The sequence below is a fragment of the Centropristis striata genome, chromosome 20 (genome assembly GCF_030273125.1).
Source record: "Centropristis striata isolate RG_2023a ecotype Rhode Island chromosome 20, C.striata_1.0, whole genome shotgun sequence".
NCBI classification, from domain to species: Eukaryota; Metazoa; Chordata; class Actinopteri; order Perciformes; family Serranidae; genus Centropristis; species Centropristis striata.
Window position 1 is genome coordinate 19361820 of NC_081536.1, and position 20000 is coordinate 19381819.

General features: G+C 40.3%; 2 protein-coding genes across 2 annotated transcripts in view; one reads left to right on the forward strand and one right to left on the reverse strand.

Annotated features, from left to right (window-relative positions):
* Positions 1-7478, forward strand: part of akt3a (v-akt murine thymoma viral oncogene homolog 3a) — a 49583-nt gene extending 42105 nt beyond the window's left edge. The window contains exons 10-13 of the mRNA XM_059359545.1: positions 599-813; positions 1435-1522; positions 2737-2839; positions 3723-7478. Of these exons, the coding sequence (XP_059215528.1) occupies positions 599-813; positions 1435-1522; positions 2737-2839; positions 3723-3808 (492 nt within the window). The 3' untranslated portion in view covers positions 3809-7478. The remainder of the gene's footprint in view (positions 1-598; positions 814-1434; positions 1523-2736; positions 2840-3722) is intronic.
* A 1105-nt stretch (positions 7479-8583) lies between these two features.
* Positions 8584-20000, reverse strand: part of sdccag8 (SHH signaling and ciliogenesis regulator sdccag8) — a 51094-nt gene continuing 39677 nt past the window's right edge. The window contains exons 17-18 of the mRNA XM_059359543.1: positions 10573-10699; positions 8584-10282 (exon numbers count right to left, since the gene is read on the reverse strand). Of these exons, the coding sequence (XP_059215526.1) occupies positions 10256-10282; positions 10573-10699 (154 nt within the window). The 3' untranslated portion in view covers positions 8584-10255. The remainder of the gene's footprint in view (positions 10283-10572; positions 10700-20000) is intronic.

A 20000-nucleotide genomic window follows, 5' to 3' on the forward strand; every position in this document is an offset into this window, starting at 1 on the left:
ATAAGGAGTGAGTTCTTTCACAAGACCTCGTTCCCCACCACACACACACAACATAGCAGCTCAAAGTACAGTACCTGAGCTAGTGTAGGTCGGACTGGCCCTGACTCATGTTGCGGGCTGTTCCTGCCTTTTCCATCCAGGAACGTTCCTCTCTGTCCATGCCAGGAGAAGGATCAGTGTGCCAGGGAGAGCTGGCAGGGACCAGAGGGGGCATCTGGTTGGCCAAGCCAGCACACTGACTCCCTTACTGTAACAGGGGCCTCTGAAGACCTGCCATCCCATGATGTTTGCCTCTGTATGTGTGTGTCTGTGTACGGAGAGGGGGGCTTACCTTTTTTTTTTTTAATCTTTGCAGCCTCTTCTGTTCTTCTCAGACAACTTTTACGGTTTCTTTAATTTATCCCTCGGGCAAAACGGCATATTGACTCTCCTTTGCTGTCTTTCCTTGATCATCTGCCTCTCATCCACTACCTTGGGCAGTCTGTATTGTCCAATAAAATAAATGCAGAAATGCAGAATAAAAGCAGATGTCCAATAAAACAAATGGCCCCATTTAAAGAGCAAACATGGAGTAACTGTTTGTCTTGACTCTCCTCAGGTCCTGGAGGACAACGACTACGGTCGGGCGGTGGACTGGTGGGGTTTAGGTGTAGTGACGTACGAGATGATGTGCGGCCGACTGCCGTTCTACAACCAAGACCACGAGAAGCTGTTTGAGCTCATCCTCATGGAGGACATAAAGTTCCCGCGAACTCTGTCGTCAGATGCCAAGTCCCTGCTGTCAGGCCTGCTCATCAAAGACCCCAACAAACGGTTTGTATGGAGCTTTTGATATACTATACAGATGAAGAATTTGAGAAATTAGGAAAAAAAAATAAGATTTCTCTTTTACATTTAAATTGATCTCTTAATTGCTACATTTGGGAACAAAGAGGGTATATTTTACTAATTTTGCTAAATGTTGCTGAAAAAACAACCCTGAATAAATCTGCACAACTGAAGGAAGGAAACACAGCATGATTAAGAAATCATAATTCTCACACACAGTTTGCTCATTGCTGGTGTAAGTCTTTATCACATTGTTGCGTGATGTTTCGTAGATAAGAAAACAATGCCTTCTTAACCTAAATTACCTGGATGGCATTGTTTGTTTTGCATGGTGTTTATTTCACACATTGAGCTACTTTTGTTGTTACTTTGTGTCTTTCTGACTGGACAATTTACCCATCATTTATGTTTATACCAGCACTAAGAAAGGGATTTTGAAAGAAAAGTTTTATTCTTGTTGTTTTGCAAACCTAAGTTATAATATCCCCTCATCACTTTGGATGACTTTTATATGTTTGATTACTTTCTGTTTAGCTCGTTTAGATCAAATGTTGCTTCCTCTGATCTCAGTTTGATTAATTTTAACTTTCCTCTCCTGTCCTCTAGGCTTGGTGGAGGACCAGATGACGCTAAAGAAATAATGAGACACAGTTTCTTCTCTGGCGTTGACTGGCAGGATGTCTATGATAAAAAGGTATGAAGTGACATGACAGTAACTGCTTACTATTTCATATTATCTAATAAAGCAAAATACGATGGCAGAAAATAGCTTTTCATAAAGGTATTTAGTTATTTACTCTTTTTCTTTACATGCGTTAATTGTGTCGTGAATTGTGTTTATATGGAGGGTCAGGGTTAACTCATGTAACACATTAAAGAACATAATCCCACCTGAACACACATGATGTGTTCATCCGAACAGACAGGCAGGCGTGTAAAGCACAAAGCATTATAGAGATGTGTGACCTTGTATCCTGGGGGTCTGTGATGTGTTTACTCGTATAACACCACCAAATAGGAACGAGGTCCTGTGTGGCAACACCTATAATAACATGTCAGACAGGTGCTGAGCTTCCTCCCTTCACTTATGTCTCTTCTCTCCTCTCTTGATCTCTCTGCTTCATCTAATCTTCTTTACATCCTCCTCTCCTTCCCTTGCTCTTCTTCTCCTCTCCCCATGGCTTTCTTGATTTCCTCTCATCCCTTTCATTTCATCTTCTCTTTTACTTCCCTTTATCTCAGCTCCTTTCCTTTCTTCTCATCCCTCATTTCCATTCCTCCTCTTCTCTACCTGTCCTTTCCTACTCTCCTCTCTCCTTAGTTTTCATTAATCATCTCCCTTCCTTTCCTTAATATATCTCGTCTCCCTTTCCTTACGTTATCTCCTTTTCTCTCCTGTCCTGTTTCATCTTCTCTCTCTCCCTTTCCTTTCTCCTCTGCTGTACTCACTCTTTTCCTTACCTTCCATATCCTCTACCCCTTCTTTTCCTCATCTCTTCTCTTTTCCTCTCATCCATTTCGTTCCCTTCTTTCCTTTCCTTTCCTTTCCTTTCCTTTCCTTTCCTTTCCTTTCCTCTCGCTACTGATGTGTGAATAGAAACTGTGGTGAGGATAACTGGAATAATTCTTGAGTTGGTCGGTTCTAAGGGATGAAAACTCCCGAAATCCACAGACCTGCTGCTTCTGTTCATTTTTTTGATCAACTGCAGGGAATTCTTTGGGTATTTTTCATTTGTCAGTGCAGAGAGCAGCGTGCAACAGAGGTCCTCTGGACGGGAGTCCAATCGTGGATGTCCAAGAAGTTTTGTGACATCCAGAGTTTGGTGTCCTTCGAGCAGCTGCTTTTTAGTTCACTTATTGTACAATCTAACCTTTGCTCTCTGTGTCCTCGTCACGTCTCGGCCCCAGATGGTCCCTCCCTTCAAGCCTCAGGTGACGTCGGAGACAGACACCAGATACTTTGACGAGGAGTTCACAGCCCAGACCATCACAATCACTCCACCAGAGAAATGTGAGTCTCTCTCTCTTTCTCACATATGTATGTACGACATATGCCCACATTAAAACTTGACGAAATCTCACTTTCATTTTTTTGCATAGCTGAAGATTTTCTCAGTGGTGACAGAAAAATAAAAATAAACAGAGTGACAGAAGAAATATATGCTCTTGAAGCGTTTGTGTCTAACAAGCATTGGGTTAAATATTATATTTTAATGTTAAAATAGCAAGCAATGTGCAGTATATGCTTTATATATTTGAGTTGATAAACTTTCAGCAGAGGATCATGGTGTTAATAAAACTGCTATGATTACAAATAGGAATAAATTAGTTGTTTGGCTGCACACATTTTGTCAAGCACCTGATGGTGATCAAATTCAGCTTTTTCTGCTCACTTTGATTACTTTAATGATTGCAGTTTTAAAAAAATGTATCAGTGCTCCTGCTCTTTCTTCAGGTGAGACATTTCAACTATAATTAACTGGGGTAACAAAAGCTCGAGAAGTGCTGTTGTCTGTTTATTCAAGTGTCTCTGTAATCGTCCTCGGGCCACATGCAGCTCTTCACAGGCTTCTAAAATAAAGATACCGGTTTCAAAATGTTCGGCACTGAATTATGCATGAGTGGAACCGATGTGTTTCTCTGCGCTAATGTGAGGTTCCACTTGTTTTGTAGGTCGCACATCAGTTAGTTAGCAGAAGATTGGCACATCAAAGACACACTTGTTAATTGCATCTTGTTCTGTTTAAATCTACAGTAGAACAGTGTGGCAAAAACACAATGCTTTGTTATGTTTGATTATATTCTGAGAAGAAAATCAGCCATGAAATGTAAACATTTCCTGTTTGATTTAACTGAACAAGTCATTAATTAACTCCAAATCCATGTTTCTCTAGTTGATGAGGACGGGATGGACTGTCTGGATAACGAGAGAAGACCGCACTTCCCACAGTTCTCCTACTCTGCCAGCGGGCGGGAATGAACTGTCCATCACGGTGACATCATCACAGCTGTTCTCTGAGGTCATCAGTGTGGGACAAAAAGACCCACAGCTTTGGACCGACCCAGAAAGACTTGAAGGATTTTGCCCTTCTCCTCCTCTCCTCTTTCTCCTCCTCTCTTTTTCACCTCTGCAGTCTGCTTATTGATTTCTTTTTTATTTTTTATTTTTATGAATCCCTTTTTAGAGAGAACTTCCAGGCAAAATTACTTTCTAATCCCGCACTGCAACCCTTGGTGATCCAAACTGTGATGTGATCAGTTACTATGTAATTTCCCTTTAATGACAGGAGCATCACCGGTGCCCTGCTGTGCTTTGACATGTGTCAGTCCTGCCAAACTCTAAAAAACAAAAACAACAAACTTCTGATCAAGTTTGAAAAAAAAGCATTTTTAAGGAGACGTTTTTGTCGCTTCTTATCTGTAAGATGGAGCATTTTAAGTCATTCAAACCTAAACTGCCGTTACCGGTTGTATCTCAGGCTTTTGCAAACAGACGGATACTCTCGGACTCCGAGAGAGAGACACTCGGGTCTGGTTTCAAATCCTAACCTAAATAATTCTGGGATTGATTGAGGCTGCCTGGCATTGAGGGAGCAGTTGTCATCAGTGAGCAGAATCCTGCACAGCTCACGTTGTCGAGCAGGATTTGACTCAGGTTTTGCTCAGTGCAATTCATTATCGTTGTTGCTGCTATTTCAACTACTACTACAATTACTACAGGTACTACTACTACTACTACTACTACTGCTATACTGCTACTACTAAAACCCGGTGCTACACTACTAGCTTAATGCTGCAGGTCATTATACAGGCGCCAGCAACACATCAACCACCTGTATTAACGTCTATGCTTGTACAGCTGCAGAACAGGTGTTGCTATTACTCCTAATGTACTGCTATCACACATCAACTCTGTAGATGATAGGATGTAATTTGTGTGTGTGTGTGCGTGTGTGTGAGAGAGAGTGACTATTAAGAGTTTGTGTTTAAGAACGCACCTCAAAGCACAGCAGTTCAAAAGGATGAAGCCCCCAAACCACAAGCTTTACTACATTACCCACAATGCAGTGCAAGGTGGTTGTTATATCCATCAATGTGGAGGTGAAAAATGAGAGGATAACATGGTTTGAATGTTTCCCCCAGAGTTTTTTTTTATTTTTTTTATTAATTTATTTATTTCAACCCCTCTGAGTTCAAATCTTTTCTGTCCCAAAAAGGAAAACAAAAAACGGTACTTTTGTTTTGATGATGAAGCTTTACTGTGACATGTTGTTGTCACAGCTTTGGGAAACCACACGGCTGTACCTCTCTGTGTTTGTGCAGGAAAGGGAAACTGCAGCAAGAACAGATTCACCACAGAGTGAAAAGAGGCCAGGATGGCAGGTTGGGCATTTGTGATGAGAAGAGAGAGAAAAAAAGAGCGAGAGAGCACAGGTGAAAAGCTCCAAGAATGATAAAATATTTATAATGTGATTATTTATGACGTATTGATGAGTGAGGTAACAGCAGATTTCCTGTTTCCTGTGAGATTCTTATGAAGGATTGTTTTTAAAAAAAAGACGTTATGGTCTGTGAGGAGGTACGCAACAGTTATGGGTTTACACCAATCACAGCAATGGCTATAATATATATATGTTCTATTTATTGTTCTACTCATCGGTTTTATATTTAACTTTTTCTATTGTTATTACATTATTCTAGAAAAAAATATTTCTTAGGGCTGAGAGAAGAAAAAAAAATGGCACCTCAAGAAACAAAAATGGCTGAAGAATGTAGGAGGGAAAGCAGATAGCCTTCCTGCTCCATTGTTTATTTAAATTATGTTTTTGTGTTGTTTTGTGACCAAAATGTGACAGCAGAGAGGTGACGGGACACATTAAGGACAGATGGTAGTTGACTGTGAGCTTAAAGGAGGTAAAAACATTTTTTTTAAAGCAGAAATTTCTTTATTTAATCACCCTTTCTTCTTTAAAATCATCCCACAGGTGTTTACTGAAGGCTCATTTGCTTATTGACACAAATGTTGCCCATATTTAATCTCACCACAGGTGTGAAGGCTGAGACAGAGAGTTCAGAGAGAAAGATGAAATGGAAGTTGAGCAGAAAGAATACAAGTGCAGCACAGAAGTCTGAATGTAAAGGAGTAAGGATGGAGGAGATTCGATACTGAACTGTAAGTGCTACTGTTTACTGTAAGTGTGTCGAGACAGAGTGAAGGAGAAAGATATGTTTGTCAGTCAGTTCTTTAGATTGTAGATGAGAAAGAGCATTTTCCTGCCTTTATTTAAAAAAATTGGGATGATCAGAGTCACTGTCCGTCTTTAATGTGCGCCGTCACTTCTCAGGCCTGGACTTTGTTTGTTTGCGTCGTCATGTCTTCCAGTCTGACCAACAACATTTAAAATCCCCTCGATTTCTCTGTCTTCAAATGCCAGTAAGCCTTATGGTTTAAAACTTTGACATCCAGCACTTCAGAGTACAAAAAAAAAATCACAAGATGTGAGGAAATATATTTTTAGAAATTTGAATTTTCAACTGCATCTTTAAAAAACAAACAAACACGTTATAATGTGGAAGACCTTCAATATCTGGATGACAGATTGAAAGAGAGCAGTAAGGGGATGTGCTCTCTTTAGGTGTGGGAAAATGTATTCCAATATTTATTATTTGAATGTTTTTATTATTATCACTGTTGGATAACTTGAATTTCTTTTCTATTTAATTTATTTGGTGTCATCTTGTTTTGGAGTTTAGCAGTACGGGGGTGTAGTTGTGTTTCACTCTGCAGTTTAAGTCTTCAGAGATTTTGTTCTAAAAATAAATGCCTCCTTTTTTTTCTTTACAGAAATCTCTTATACGACACATTACCTGTTTTTCCGCTGCTCTTAAGTCCGTACGCTTTACACTTGCACATCCATTAAATTGCTATTAGCTGGCAAAGGCGCTTTATGGCAGAAAGAAGAAAAGGATGGCGCTGGCCTGCATGCTGTAGTCCTCTGTCCGCACTACCAGTCCTGAGTCAAAGTAGCAGTCAGAACTCTTATGAAAAATACTTCTCTGTGATCGATTGAGCCTGTCTGGCACAACTGACGCAGACGACTAGTTCAAAATGAGTACAATTCCCACCCAGCTGGCACCCTCGACAGGCTCAAGCAAAACACTCCCAAGTATTTGGAAGGATTTCAGCTTTGATTTGACCCAGGTCTGCAAGCGACTGAGGAGTTCTAGCTGTATGTGCACGCTTACCGCCAAAATCATTAGAAACCAGAGTTCATGAAATACCGCTTTGTAGCTTTGGCCACAGCACTTTCACATCCATCACTTTTTATATGATTCAGAGGAATCTGATTCAGCCCTGCTTTAAAGGAAGATTTTTAGCCTTTTTTATGTTTTTAAGAAAGTGAGGATTTTTAAAGCACATCTCCCCTCCACATACAACCGATGGCTTTGATGTTGCTCTGATGTCTGGAGTTGGCAGGACCTGGGTGATTGTGTCCCACATGCCAGAGACGAGTCAGTGCTGCCACTGCAGAATCACACTCAGTGGAAATGTTCAGTGATTTGGTCAGTCTTCATAAACTAAAAATGTTTGGAAAACTCCACTGATGTCACAGACTCCTTCTCCACTGCTGTTTTTGAAAAGTTTTTTCCTCCAACTCCTCGTTTAATCCTCGACATTCAAGATCATTTACTGGCAGCGACGATGCCAGACGCTGATTCTAAGGTCAGAGATCATAAAAATAAATGTTTTCCTGGAGAAGGTGGAGCTTCGTGATCCTCTTCATCAAAGTGGGTTTTCCCTTAAAGACTATGAATCAGTTTTGGGCACGTGTCAGTAATTTCTTAAACTGGATGCTTTAAGCATCCTCACAGCTTTACTGGTGCCCTCGAATGGTGTGAATCGACAGTATGTGAGATATCCGACGCTGCGCTGACAGCGTTCACTCTTAAAGCTGCTGCTGTTTGTACTGTACATCTATCACACAACAGATCTGACTCCAGTAGTATTTAAATAATATGTAAAATCCTTTCAAAGACCTCAGCTGCTCTGTATTGATCTCGCCCGTTGTTAATGAACCAACGGCGTCAGCCAAAAATCACAAACCGCACTCAGCCCCGTGTTTAATGCAGATAATAAGTAAATGGCTCCAGTGTTTGGAAGGATTTCTGAAAGTATTTGACCTCGTGTCTGCGACAGAATCCCTCCCCTCTCTTCTTTCTCTGGTACTAGTCTACTATCATCATGATTATTAACATGAACAAGCATGAGATGCATTTATTTATAAACAGCAAACAAAAAACGGCAAACATGTACAAATATTACAAAGTGTAACTGAGTTTTAAGTCCATGTCCATGTCCATCTACTGTAGCTTTACAGCTGTGTGAGACATTTGTGGACAGCCGCCAGCTGTCCTCAGAGCGGGCCGCGTTTCCCTGAATCACTGTAATACTGAAGTCAGCTCTGCTCTCTGACCCGTCAGCGGAGCAGAGCTGACATTGACTCTTAGACAGTGTCGGGAAACTCAGCAGAACGATCAAACAGCCTTTTTCTGTCCCTCATGCTGTCAGGATGCAGTGCTGCTGGCCGCTGAGGCCGCCAGGATGTGAAAACAACAAATTACCATCAACATGAAGCTGTTTTTTTACACTGTACATCCTTAGTATTTTTACACATAAAATGTATATGATAGGGATGCACATTATTTTCCTTCTTACAGACAGCTTCAATAAAGCACTATGTCAATCTGCTGCCATGGTGTCGACTTTTTATTTACTATATTTATATCGAGAACATTTTAGCTCAGTTAAAAGACACAATGAGTAGGACTTGTCTGTTGCCATTTGTAAACACCAGTGATTGAAGAAGTATTCAGATCCTTTACTTCAGTAAAAGTACAAAAGCATCAATATCAAAATTTAAGAGTTAAAATTTAAGTATCAAAAGTAAAAGTACCCGTAATGCAGAATGGACCCACTCAGATTTTTCAGCATTTTACTGCTGTCCAGGTAGGGCTCATTTTAACTACTGAATACACTTTTATTTAACTTAATTTATAAACATGTAATCATTTTAAATATATCAAATTGTTTCATGTAGAATCCAAAAAGTAACTTAAGCTGTCAGCTAAATGTGGTGGATTAAAAAGTACAAAATTTGCCCCTAAAATGTAGTGAAGTAGCAGTATAAAGTTCCTCAAAATTGTACTTAAGTACAGTGCTTGAGTAAATGTACTTAGTTACATTCCACCACTGACTGGGGAAAAGCCAAGCTTCGACCATTTGGCATTTGTCCTCGCTATATTTAGGGTTTTTTTCCAAGCTTTTTTTGTTGCTTCCTCTTGGATGTGTGTGTAGGATCTGGCACCTGGTCGGTACATTTTTTTTGGAGTGTAGCCACTGGCTGGGGGCTACACACCCAGTGCCCAAAGGCTGAAGCCTATATATGTCCTAAACACAGCAAAATGAAAAGAGAAAATATAGGAAAAGGACAGAGGCTCTGCAGATATAGCCACTACTGCACACTTAGTGGATCATAAGCGATGATTGAGAGTCAATACATTGTTTCGAGACAAAGTTTAAATGCACTAATATTCCATCATTGTTCTGAATATGACAGTACTCCAGGTCATGTAAAAAGCATACTCAGTATCCTGAATTTGGACTGCAGCATTTTCTGATTAAGACGTGTAGGATGGGTCAATATTATTTGGGTTTTCAGAGCATTCTTTGGATATGTTCACATTGCATTCAAAATGTAAACCTCAATTGGGATTTTTACCCCATTTGCGAAACAAAGCTTCTCATCTGTTTATGGTCAGCTCTGAAAACCGCATGCAAAGCTGGGGTAGAGAAGCATACCCAAAAGAAATGCTCACATTTCTGTTGTGAAGAAAATGCATCTAGTTTTAAACAATATTAAAAATGGCACAAGCAGCTCCAGCTGTTCCACTTTTCCATGTTTTCTTGTGATAAACCCCATGTTAGAGCATCGACCCCTGCTCGAAAACTGAGCGTTTTACATTAATCGTATGCACGGCTGCATGTAGGGCAAAAACTGGAATCTTTTGTGCATGTAAACATAGTCACTATGCCGTTAAATGCAAAAATTAAACAAGAAAACGTTTTTTTTAGCACATTTCAAAAGTGCTGTAATTATTTATTAATTTGAAATGGTTTATCAGTGAAAAATTTATTTTAAAGAAAAAAAGTCAAAACACAACATCTTAGTACCTCTAAGTGCTCCACAGATCACAGTAACAGTCTATCGCCAAATAAAAAATATAAACCTGATTTTCAGTTCTGATAGGATGAACACACCTGTCTCCCTGGGTAGAAAACATAAATAACAGGTGATATGTTCTCATCAACAGGAGATTTCTGACTTCAGATCCAGACAGACGAGAGGAGGAAACAGGCAGGACAGACTCATGTAGACAGAGCATCGACTCGTCTCTAGAAAGATTCAAACACACAGACACACACACACACACACACACACACACAGACAACATTCAATTAAAAACACATAATCTCTCTGATAATGAGTCAGAACAGAATATAGACAACATGTTTTTCAGAACGAGACAGAATCATTAGTCATGACGGGACAAACGTCTTCTTACTGATTTTATTTTAGTAAACTGATGACTATAACGTGCACCTGGAGAGAAGAGGCATCATCACAAATTCATTTAGAGACAAAACAGTAAGTCACACACTTTGCTGTGTGTGTATGTGTGTACCTCCATGTGTAGGCTCTGCATCTCCTCGGTGAGTGTGTTTCTCTCCTGCATCAGCTGGTTCTGTTTGGCCAGCAGCTCACACACCTGCTGGGCGCTGCTCTGACAGTGACGGTCCAACTGCTGCAGCCTGCAACACACACACATACACACACATACAATATTGACTGAAACTGTGTGAGAGGAACGTACCCTCCTGGCTGATATAAAACCAAATGTTGTAAATATTGAAAGAGAGCTGGATCCACAAAGAGCTTTTTTAAATATCACTGGACTTTGTGTTGTTTACTCGAGTGTGACAGCGGTGTACGTTTCATAATAAAGGTGCAGACGAGGAGGTGATTCAGGATCTGAAATATACACTTTTTATATTGGACAATACTGACTAATGAATGCATCAAAATAAGGCTACAACTAACATTATTTTCACTATCCATTAATCTGCTGATAATTTTTCTTACATCAATAAATCATTTTGGTATCGGAAGTGTTTTCGTTTAGTATTGATCAATCATGTTGGGTAGGCTAAAGGTCCATGTGGAGAGTAAAACATCTGTTATGAGCTTTTAAAAATGTATCTGCATTTATAGGCACAGAAAAGTTACTAATAAGGCTATAAACAATTACGCAAAAAAGCAAGTCTTGGCCAGGATGTCCTTTATGTGAATATCTGCTGGTTACACCGGAGCCCCAGAAATATTGGTTGTTACCACTAAAGACAAAATCTTTATCAGACCAAGTTCAGAGATTGTGTTTGTCCGACAACAACCCCAAACTCAACGGTATTCTCTTTACTCTCAAATATGGCAAAGAAGAAGCACCAAATCATTACATTTGAGAGGTGGAACCAGCTAATGTTTAGCGTTTTTCTAAAAAAGAACAAAAAGTGTTTCATGATAACTCGATTATCTAAAATGCTGCAACTCTAGATTAAATATCAGCAACAACTGGAGTAACACAACCAGAGCAAGAAGGGTGAAAACCAGAAACATAAAAGGAAAACTAAAGAAAAGAGAAAATTCAGGAAGAATCTACAGATTTTGACACTGCCACACTCCTGGATAAAAGTGATAATTTAGAAGAATTAAAGTCTATACATTTTATTTTAAGGAAATTCTACTCATTGTGCCTTGGGTAGAAGTACAACAATACAACAATGTAAAAAATACTACCATTATAAGTTTAAGTCCTGCATTGATCCATTGTGACTGGACACTGGATAAAGTGATGAACTGGCTCATTTTATTACTCAGTATATCACCATGTTGTAGTTCTGTTGTCTGAACTAAATAGCAGGTTAACAGTCTGGTGAGAAAGTTGTGTTGATCATTACTGGGACGTCCCAATTAGTGTGTCCCCTCTGACAAAGCCGCCTCTGCAGACAATGAACTCTTTCACTGCACACTGGGAGTAGACACACTGACTCTGTGTGTGTGTGTGTGTGTGTGTGTGTGTGTGTGTGTGTGTGTGTGTGTGTGTGTGTGTTTTTGTGTGTGTTAGGAGGTGGTGTTTTCCAGCTGGGGTTCAGGGGTGTATGAATAGCGAGTGTGTTGACAGTGTTTGGGGGGTGGAGGTGGAATGTCTGTTAAGATATTTCCCACCAGCAGCCCATTATTATTTCATCCATTCATCTATTCAGTCAGTCAGTCAGTCAGTCATCCTCTAGTGCAGCGGTGAACTCATTCACACGCACACACACAGAGGACCTCCACCTCAACCAGCTACAATAAGATTATACATCTTTCACAGCTGCTGTTTTTTAAGTATGTATGTAAAGTATGTACCTTTACTTCATTGTTATATTCAATGCAGGACTAAAGGTTCTGAGTACTTCTTCCACTGTCTCACAAACATGTTGCAGTACACTAGTGAGTAAGTGGTTCACAACCTGGTAATTAGGACCCTCGAGAGGTCATAATAGGAGAAGTGTGGGTAGTGGGATGGTTGATTAAGTCAAGAACAAGTCCTTACTTGAACAGCAGGGGAGTGTGACCTCTTTAGGGGCTAAAAAAGTTCATTATTTAGGTTTATTTAACTTATTTGCATATGCAATCATATATAAAAAGCCAGTAAGAATTTAAGGAAAGAGGTTAGAATCCAAAAACTGCTTATGAAGATGCCTTTGCTAATAAATATCAAAATTCATACTTAAGAAATAAAAAGAAGAAACAGATGAAAACAAAGATTGCATAAATCTTTAGTTTCAAAACCAAAAGAAGATATAGAAAAGTTACATTTACATAGAAATGTTGAAATGCGTTTAATGCAATTACATTTTTTTTCAGATGTTTTTTACATAATGTGGATAATTGATTGTAGTGATGGAATCTAGTACATGTTAGGGTTAGGGTTAGTCTGCGAAGGAAACATCACTCAGTGATGACAAATTACAAGTAGGAGTTCCTTGGATTTAAACAATCACAAGCCCAAAAAGCTTTGTAAACCACTGCAGCGTGTATTGACACGAGTGTAATCATCTCCCACTTTGTTAGTCACTGTTTCAACAGGTTCAGTACGGCAGGAGTGATGCGTGTGATGAAGCAGAGGAGGAGGAGGAGGAGGAGGATGAAGGGAGTTGTATCTCGGGGCAGAGAGACAGAGAGAGGTAGCTGGGGGGGAGACAGATGCCCCTGCCCTGCTGGTCATGTTGGCAGTGGCAGGGCTGCCTGTGTGTGTGTGTGTGTGACAGACGGGGGAGGTGAACATCCCAACTCTCCTCCACAATCTGCTCCCTGCTCTCCCCCTCACATTATCCTCACTTCGCCCCTTTTCCACCGCAGGGTTTGATCCCGATCTTCGTCAGGAACTCCCCTCCTCCAATCACCGTCAACTTTCTCAGCATCCTTTTACATCGCTATCAGTCCTCAGCAGCCTGCCCTTCTTCTCCTCCATCCCGACCGAAAAGGCCCCGCTGAGCGCTTAATCTCAGACCTGGAGGCTCTGTCCAGTCCTGGAGGCTGAGGGCGATGACTCCCCTCCCCGCCTGGTGTTCCTGCAGCCGGCTGCCAAGCTGTCCTGACCAGCCACCCCCTCTCTCTCTCCCTCCTCCCACTCTCCCTCCTACGCTGTCACACAGCACGACACAGCAGGACACTGCCACGTCACACGGTAACACACACACACACACACACAGAAAGGGAAAAAGAGCCCCGCTGTGGTGAGCCAAGACACAAGATACAGACCGATGTGCCCCACACTGAAAATGCAGTAGATATCAGCCACACGCACACACACAGCAGAGGAGCTAAAGGTCAGAAGAGCCTGTTGTTCTGAAGCTGTAAATGTTTGATGAGTGAAGTGTTGAGAACGAGTCGGCTGCAGGCCTTGAGCTCCACACCACGAAACTAATCTGAGTCACCCTGACAAAATGCCAATCCTTATCCAATCACAACCTCTGATCTCCGTACATGTAGATGCACTGAGCGCTTTAAAACAATCTCCCCCGGAAAGAGAATATACTGTCGTCTCCTTTTAAAGATTTTGAGCTGATGACTGGCCAGCTCTGAAATCCACTCCAGGTTTGCAAAGCAGGAAGCGCGTCAACATTGTTTGCCAAGAAGAGTTTTACACTTGATGTGCTGCAAGAAGAGATAAATGTGGCGATGTAGAGAGGATTTATTCTCTCACCGAATCACAGGATGTAAAGGTATTCCTCTGAGGTGAACAGAGGACATCCTGATAAGATAACAAAATAAAATCTAACATCTTTGAAGAATCAAATTGTGTATTCATGAGCTGATTTTATAATCAGTTATCAGTTCAACCAAATAACAAAAAGAAATCCCTCCACCTCTTGAAGTCTCTAGACATAGATAGTTGTGATCTTATTTGACCACATTTTTTAGAAATTGGTCTCAAAGTTTTCTGCTGCCGCATCAGTACAGGGTAAATGTGATCCAGGAAACTAAAAAAAGGCAGCTCTCCCATCTTCCCGACTGCTCGACTATTTTAAGCATAGCAACCGGGCCACAAACGTAAACATTTTTCAGCTAAACAGTCACTAAAATATAACATAGTATCGAATATTGATTCATATTTGATTAGCTGCATACTTTTTTGTTCATGAGTAGTCACTGACATGATTGGCAACTGCATTTAAAGACTACTTGATCGGTTGTTAGGAGCAGTAGGAAGAGTCAGTATTGTGCAAAAGTCTTGGTGAGGTGTGGAAAAAATGTTGTTAAAATGCTGTAAAATAAGACACTAGAAATGTTAATAGTTTATTTGTATCAATTAACAAAATGCAAAGTGACTGAACAGAAGAAAAATCTAAATCAGATCGTAAGACTTTTGCACAGTACTGTTCTTTTCATCATTTTTCAGTATCATGTATTACTTTCAGGATAGAGTGAACTTGATATAAAAGTCACCAACTGTAGCTTTAATCTCTTGAGGTCAAGCAATCGATTAAAGCTGCACCTTAAACAATCAGGCAGCTCCACATGGGCAGCACAATTCATAATCAGGCATAATCAACAGCAGGGAGGCTCCATAGACTGAACCAAGACAGCAAACTTTAACATTACTTTCAACCTTGCAAAGGCAGCACATATCATATACATTCCTTCCATTATAATCTTTCACAATAAAAGCCTTAGAAATGTGCAATGCAAAAGTGTTTAACAGAGGAAACTCTAATTCACTAAGAGAATTTTGCTAAAAAAGGAAAATAAAATAACTTACAGTAGCTTCGGCCATACAACAACTTTTCTCATGGAGACAACCAGACGTTGCTCTGAGTCAAAAGGATCCCAGTAGTTAAATGTCTAGGTCTGCACAAATCTATTTCAACCTTAGATTGTGTGTAGATTGTGTGTTGTAAATGTCGCAAATTCTGTATGAATAGTATTCATACTTGCAGGAGCGAATTTTGCAGATTCAAGTTGTTTATTGGCCATGACCCCTGTGTCGAAAGCCTAATACTAACACTTTACCTGCATGGAAAAATCACATTTTTTAAAACTCAACAGTTTTAAATGCAGACCTCTGTTAACATTGTCAGTCCCCTGAGAGCAAATGAGTCTTCATCTTTATGGTGTCTTTATTGGCAAAACTGCTTTTCCATTTCCAGAGAGAAACTGAGGCACTGCGAAGTAAAAATATCCAAAATACAATTACTTAGGAGAAATGGCACCAAGTGCACAAACACTGCTGCAAAATGCCAGCAGGCTTTCACACATAGCAGTCTGACAGTAAGTGAGCAGAACAGGCAGCCAGTAAATCAGTCGGTCAGGTCGCGAACTGAGATGTTTAAAGCGGCTGCAGGTTGTAAGCTGAAGGTTTATGTAATGCTTTAACCCTGGCACCAACGTTAGCCACCACACACGCTTAGTTTGTCTGGCCAGAGAGCCGCCAACCTCTGGCCTTCTTATACAACACACACACACACTCTCTCTAATCCACCCGTTGTCTCACCTTGTACACCCTGCCTCGGAGGGGGAGGTGTGTGTGTGTATGAATGTGTGTGTGTGATTAAGGCAATGCTCCTTCCAGCAGCTAAAGCAGCAAATCCAATAACTGGCCTCTATCGACTGGCACACTCATTAATTAGGGCTTAATACGGCTTAATGCTCGGGCACTGCCCTACACTAACCCACACACACACACACACACACACACACACACACACACACACACTGTGGGCTGGCTCGCCTCTGCCCGCTGCCTGGAACTGAACAGAAAGGAAGGAAGCCTGGACGGATTCATGGATGGACTGATGGGCGAGACAGATAAATGGATGTTTAGGTGAAGAGGATCTGCAGGCGATGAAAAATGAGGGCTGACAGTTTGTGGTGTCGGGCGGAGGTGCGGGACGGAGAAACAAAGAGGCTGAGGGCTCCAGCTCCAGCCGTCACCTCCCTGCCGCCTGCTGCTGGCCTGGCTGACGGGAGGGTTGTGGGGGTGGGGGGGGGGGGGGGGGGGGGTTAGAGGAGGAGAGCCTCCCCCACTGACCTGGTGAAAGGACACCACCTGCTGGATCCCACGCTTTACTGACACACACACTGAAATAATTCTTCAATAATCCTCAAAAGAAAAAAACCTGAAACAGCTTCCAGAGCAGTCGTGGTAGTAAGCGTGTATTTTGCTCTCCAGCAGACATAATAAAAGCAAGTTTTGCTGAGAGGCACTTTGCAGTAATTTCCCCAGACAGCCCGATAATCAAACTCCGCTCACAATCTGCACCTCGAACCGCCGCACTCTCTATTGACTGCTGCTACTAAGGAGATTAATTACAACACAGACACAGTTACCTCTCTGTGGTATACATCAGTCGTAGCCCACAGCTAGTGTCTAAACTCTGTGGTTGGTGTGTGTGTGTGTGTGTGTGTGTGTGTGTGTGTTTGTGTTTGCATATTTATTTACAGGTGGGAGCATATGTCCTAAAGGCACGGTCCAAAGGGAAAGTGCTAACGTCATGTTAGAGAGACAGAGAGACCGTAATAGAAAAAGAAAGATCTGGAGGCAGCGTTCAGGTCTGTCGTTCAGCAGCCCCACATGAATGTGTGCGTTTTTATTACTAAACAAATCAGCTAGTGGAGCGTGTCACTCTGAGAAAAATATTTATTGGACAGTGCATACATTATCAAAACGACTTGAAAACAAGCCACAGAGTAAACTAATGTCTCACTGCATATTCTGAGTGCATCTCCAAAAATAACCACTCAGTGTGGATTACACTCAGAGACATTATAAGATGAAGTATGGACCTTTTTTTTTTCTTCTTCTTTATTTGCCTACAAATTAAAAAAAAAAGGTGTGAAGATACATGTGGGCTACAGTTAAAGACAGGAATCAAACAGCTTTTTAAGAGTGAATTTCAAGCACATTAAAATACATTAAACCAGAAATCCTAATTGTTACTTTAAATGTAGCCACAAAAATTAAGTTTACAGAATTAATTTCTACCCACATCTGTTTAACTTGTGCTTGTGCTAATGCTTACATTTTTTTTAGAATCAGGGATTGGATGTATTTAGCTATGGATGACAAGTTTACATTAAAAATAAAGCATTTTCAAAAAAAGTATATTTAAATTAAAATATTTCTAACCTTGAAGAGTAACATTTCAAGTAAAGACTTTTCTAAACCTTCATGACTTTGGAAAAATCCCTGTAAGGAGCAAATTCCAGCTGTTCTCCTGTATCTGAACACACTCACATCAAAAGTTTGGTAAATTAAATTTGACTCGCTGCTTAAAATCAAGCCTAAAAATCAACTTTAACCCTAACAGAAAATGATAAAACTCAACCTCAACACACACTCACATTTAACTAACTGTGCTTGCGTGTAAATCTGTGTATGTGTGTATGTGTGTGTAGCAGGCAGGGGGCCTAGGGGGTGAAGAATTCAGGCAGACGGCCTTGGCTTGCCTGGTTACAACAACACTGCCAGGGGCATGAAGGCTGCAGCTGCCACACACACACACACACTCACAAAACCATATTTCGCCCAATCCCAGGCCCACCATCACCACCCTCACACCCCAGCGCTCTAGCTAAATCTTGGCTAGCACACAACTGCACTCAAGAATGTTTGTGTGTGTGCGTGTGCGTGTGCCTGAAGGCCATGCTCCTCTCCCCTCCACCAACCTGTCATGCCAGTTGTTGCTCTCGCTAACACGCACATTTGACATGGGAACACGATTGGTGACACTGTGTGTTTTGATCAGGATGAGGCCGACACGTGTTCCCTCACCGTTATTTTCCTTTCATTTCCTTGTGCTGTCTTTTCTCTTTTTTTAACTGTCACTGCATTTCCAAATATTTGACTGACTGGCCTTTTTACAAACATTTCAAACATGTACTACTTCTCTGTGAACGTATTTGCAATTCAAACAAGTCAGCATCATGTTCAAAAAAAGGATGAAGGATGCATGATATGGATTTTTTTCAGATGATACCAATAACTGATAATTACCTGCTTCTAATGGCCATTCGCCATAATTTTATATTTTTGTACTTTTGATGTTTAGGCATTTATGCACACCTGAGGGTAAGAAAGGCTAATATATAGTGATTAAATTAAATGATTTAATATTCCATAGCTATATCAAATTTAACTGACAACAAATATACATCTTCTGACTCTTTATATAAAATAATACAAATACAATTTGTCTTCACAAACATACTTTGGCTTTTATAGTTTTTTATATAATCTGTCAAATCACACATGTTAATGTATGAAATACTTTACAAAAATTATTTTTATAGAACTGTGGCGGCTTAGTGTGCAGATAAAAAGCAGGTAGTAGACTGTTAAATGAATAGAAAAGGGCTGGGGGAAAGCAATTTTGCTTATTATAGGCTCAATTTATTAGCTACATTTTCTTACATTATTACAAAATACAAAATAATGTAAATTTACATTTTTCAGTCTGATATGCAACGTATACATCATGCATCCCTAAAAATGTTTCTGTATCCGCTCCTTCGCTGCTCGAGGAGTCATACCAACAGAAACAAGACACACAAGAAAAGCATCTACATGTCTGAACACACAGGTATACAGATGTAAACTAAATGAGTGTCTGCTGCTGCACAGCTTTGCAATAAGTTGCATATTTTATTATAATTTCTAACACACAAGATAAAATACATTTTTGAGCATTCTTTAAAAAAAGGTTTTTATTGAGATTTTTGTCCTTAGATGTAGAACTTAAGAAAGTCCTATTAAACATTCAACTGTCTTTCTCGCTAAATGCTTTATGAATAAAAGTCCCATCAAAATTAATTTTATGTGAGCAGATTCTGAAAACAATCAGTCTTTTTAACATTTTTTTCAACTGGAGAGGTTTGGAGGCTGCAGGATTCTGTAATTTTAGATAATAAATGATTAAATTATTGCAAAAAATATCCAGGTGTCTCAGCACCTGCAGGGTCACTGCAGTGAGGCAAAATGCCCTTTCATTGCTGCAACAGCAGGTCAACATGCCATAGAGATAATTCCATTATTCAACTTAGTAAGCTTCCTAAAATGTATCTATGATGCAGATTTTGCCTGAACTTCTCCTTCCTTCATATCATTTTTTTCTCCAGCAGAGCTGAACTCAACTGTGGTGAGGAGGAAAAAAAAGATTGTAGATGCTCGTGTGCTCATCTGCAACAGTCCTGTCATGTTTGAACAACATTGTCAACATCGAGCTCTTCCATCACAGAGAGCTCTGTGTGAACACCAATTGTATTTATTATCGATTGGGCACCTCACACTGAGTACATTTCTGAATGGTTGTGGCCATATAAAAAGGTTGGCTCCCTGATCGCAGATTAAAGTGAATGAAACAACACAGAACACTGGCTGTGTTTGCCCATATTAATAACAACCTCTAAATATTCAATCTTTTATTTGAGCTGAAATGTATTGAAAAAGAAACACTTATCAAGACTCACTTTCATTCCTTTATTAAAAAATATATATTTTGTAGACTTTAT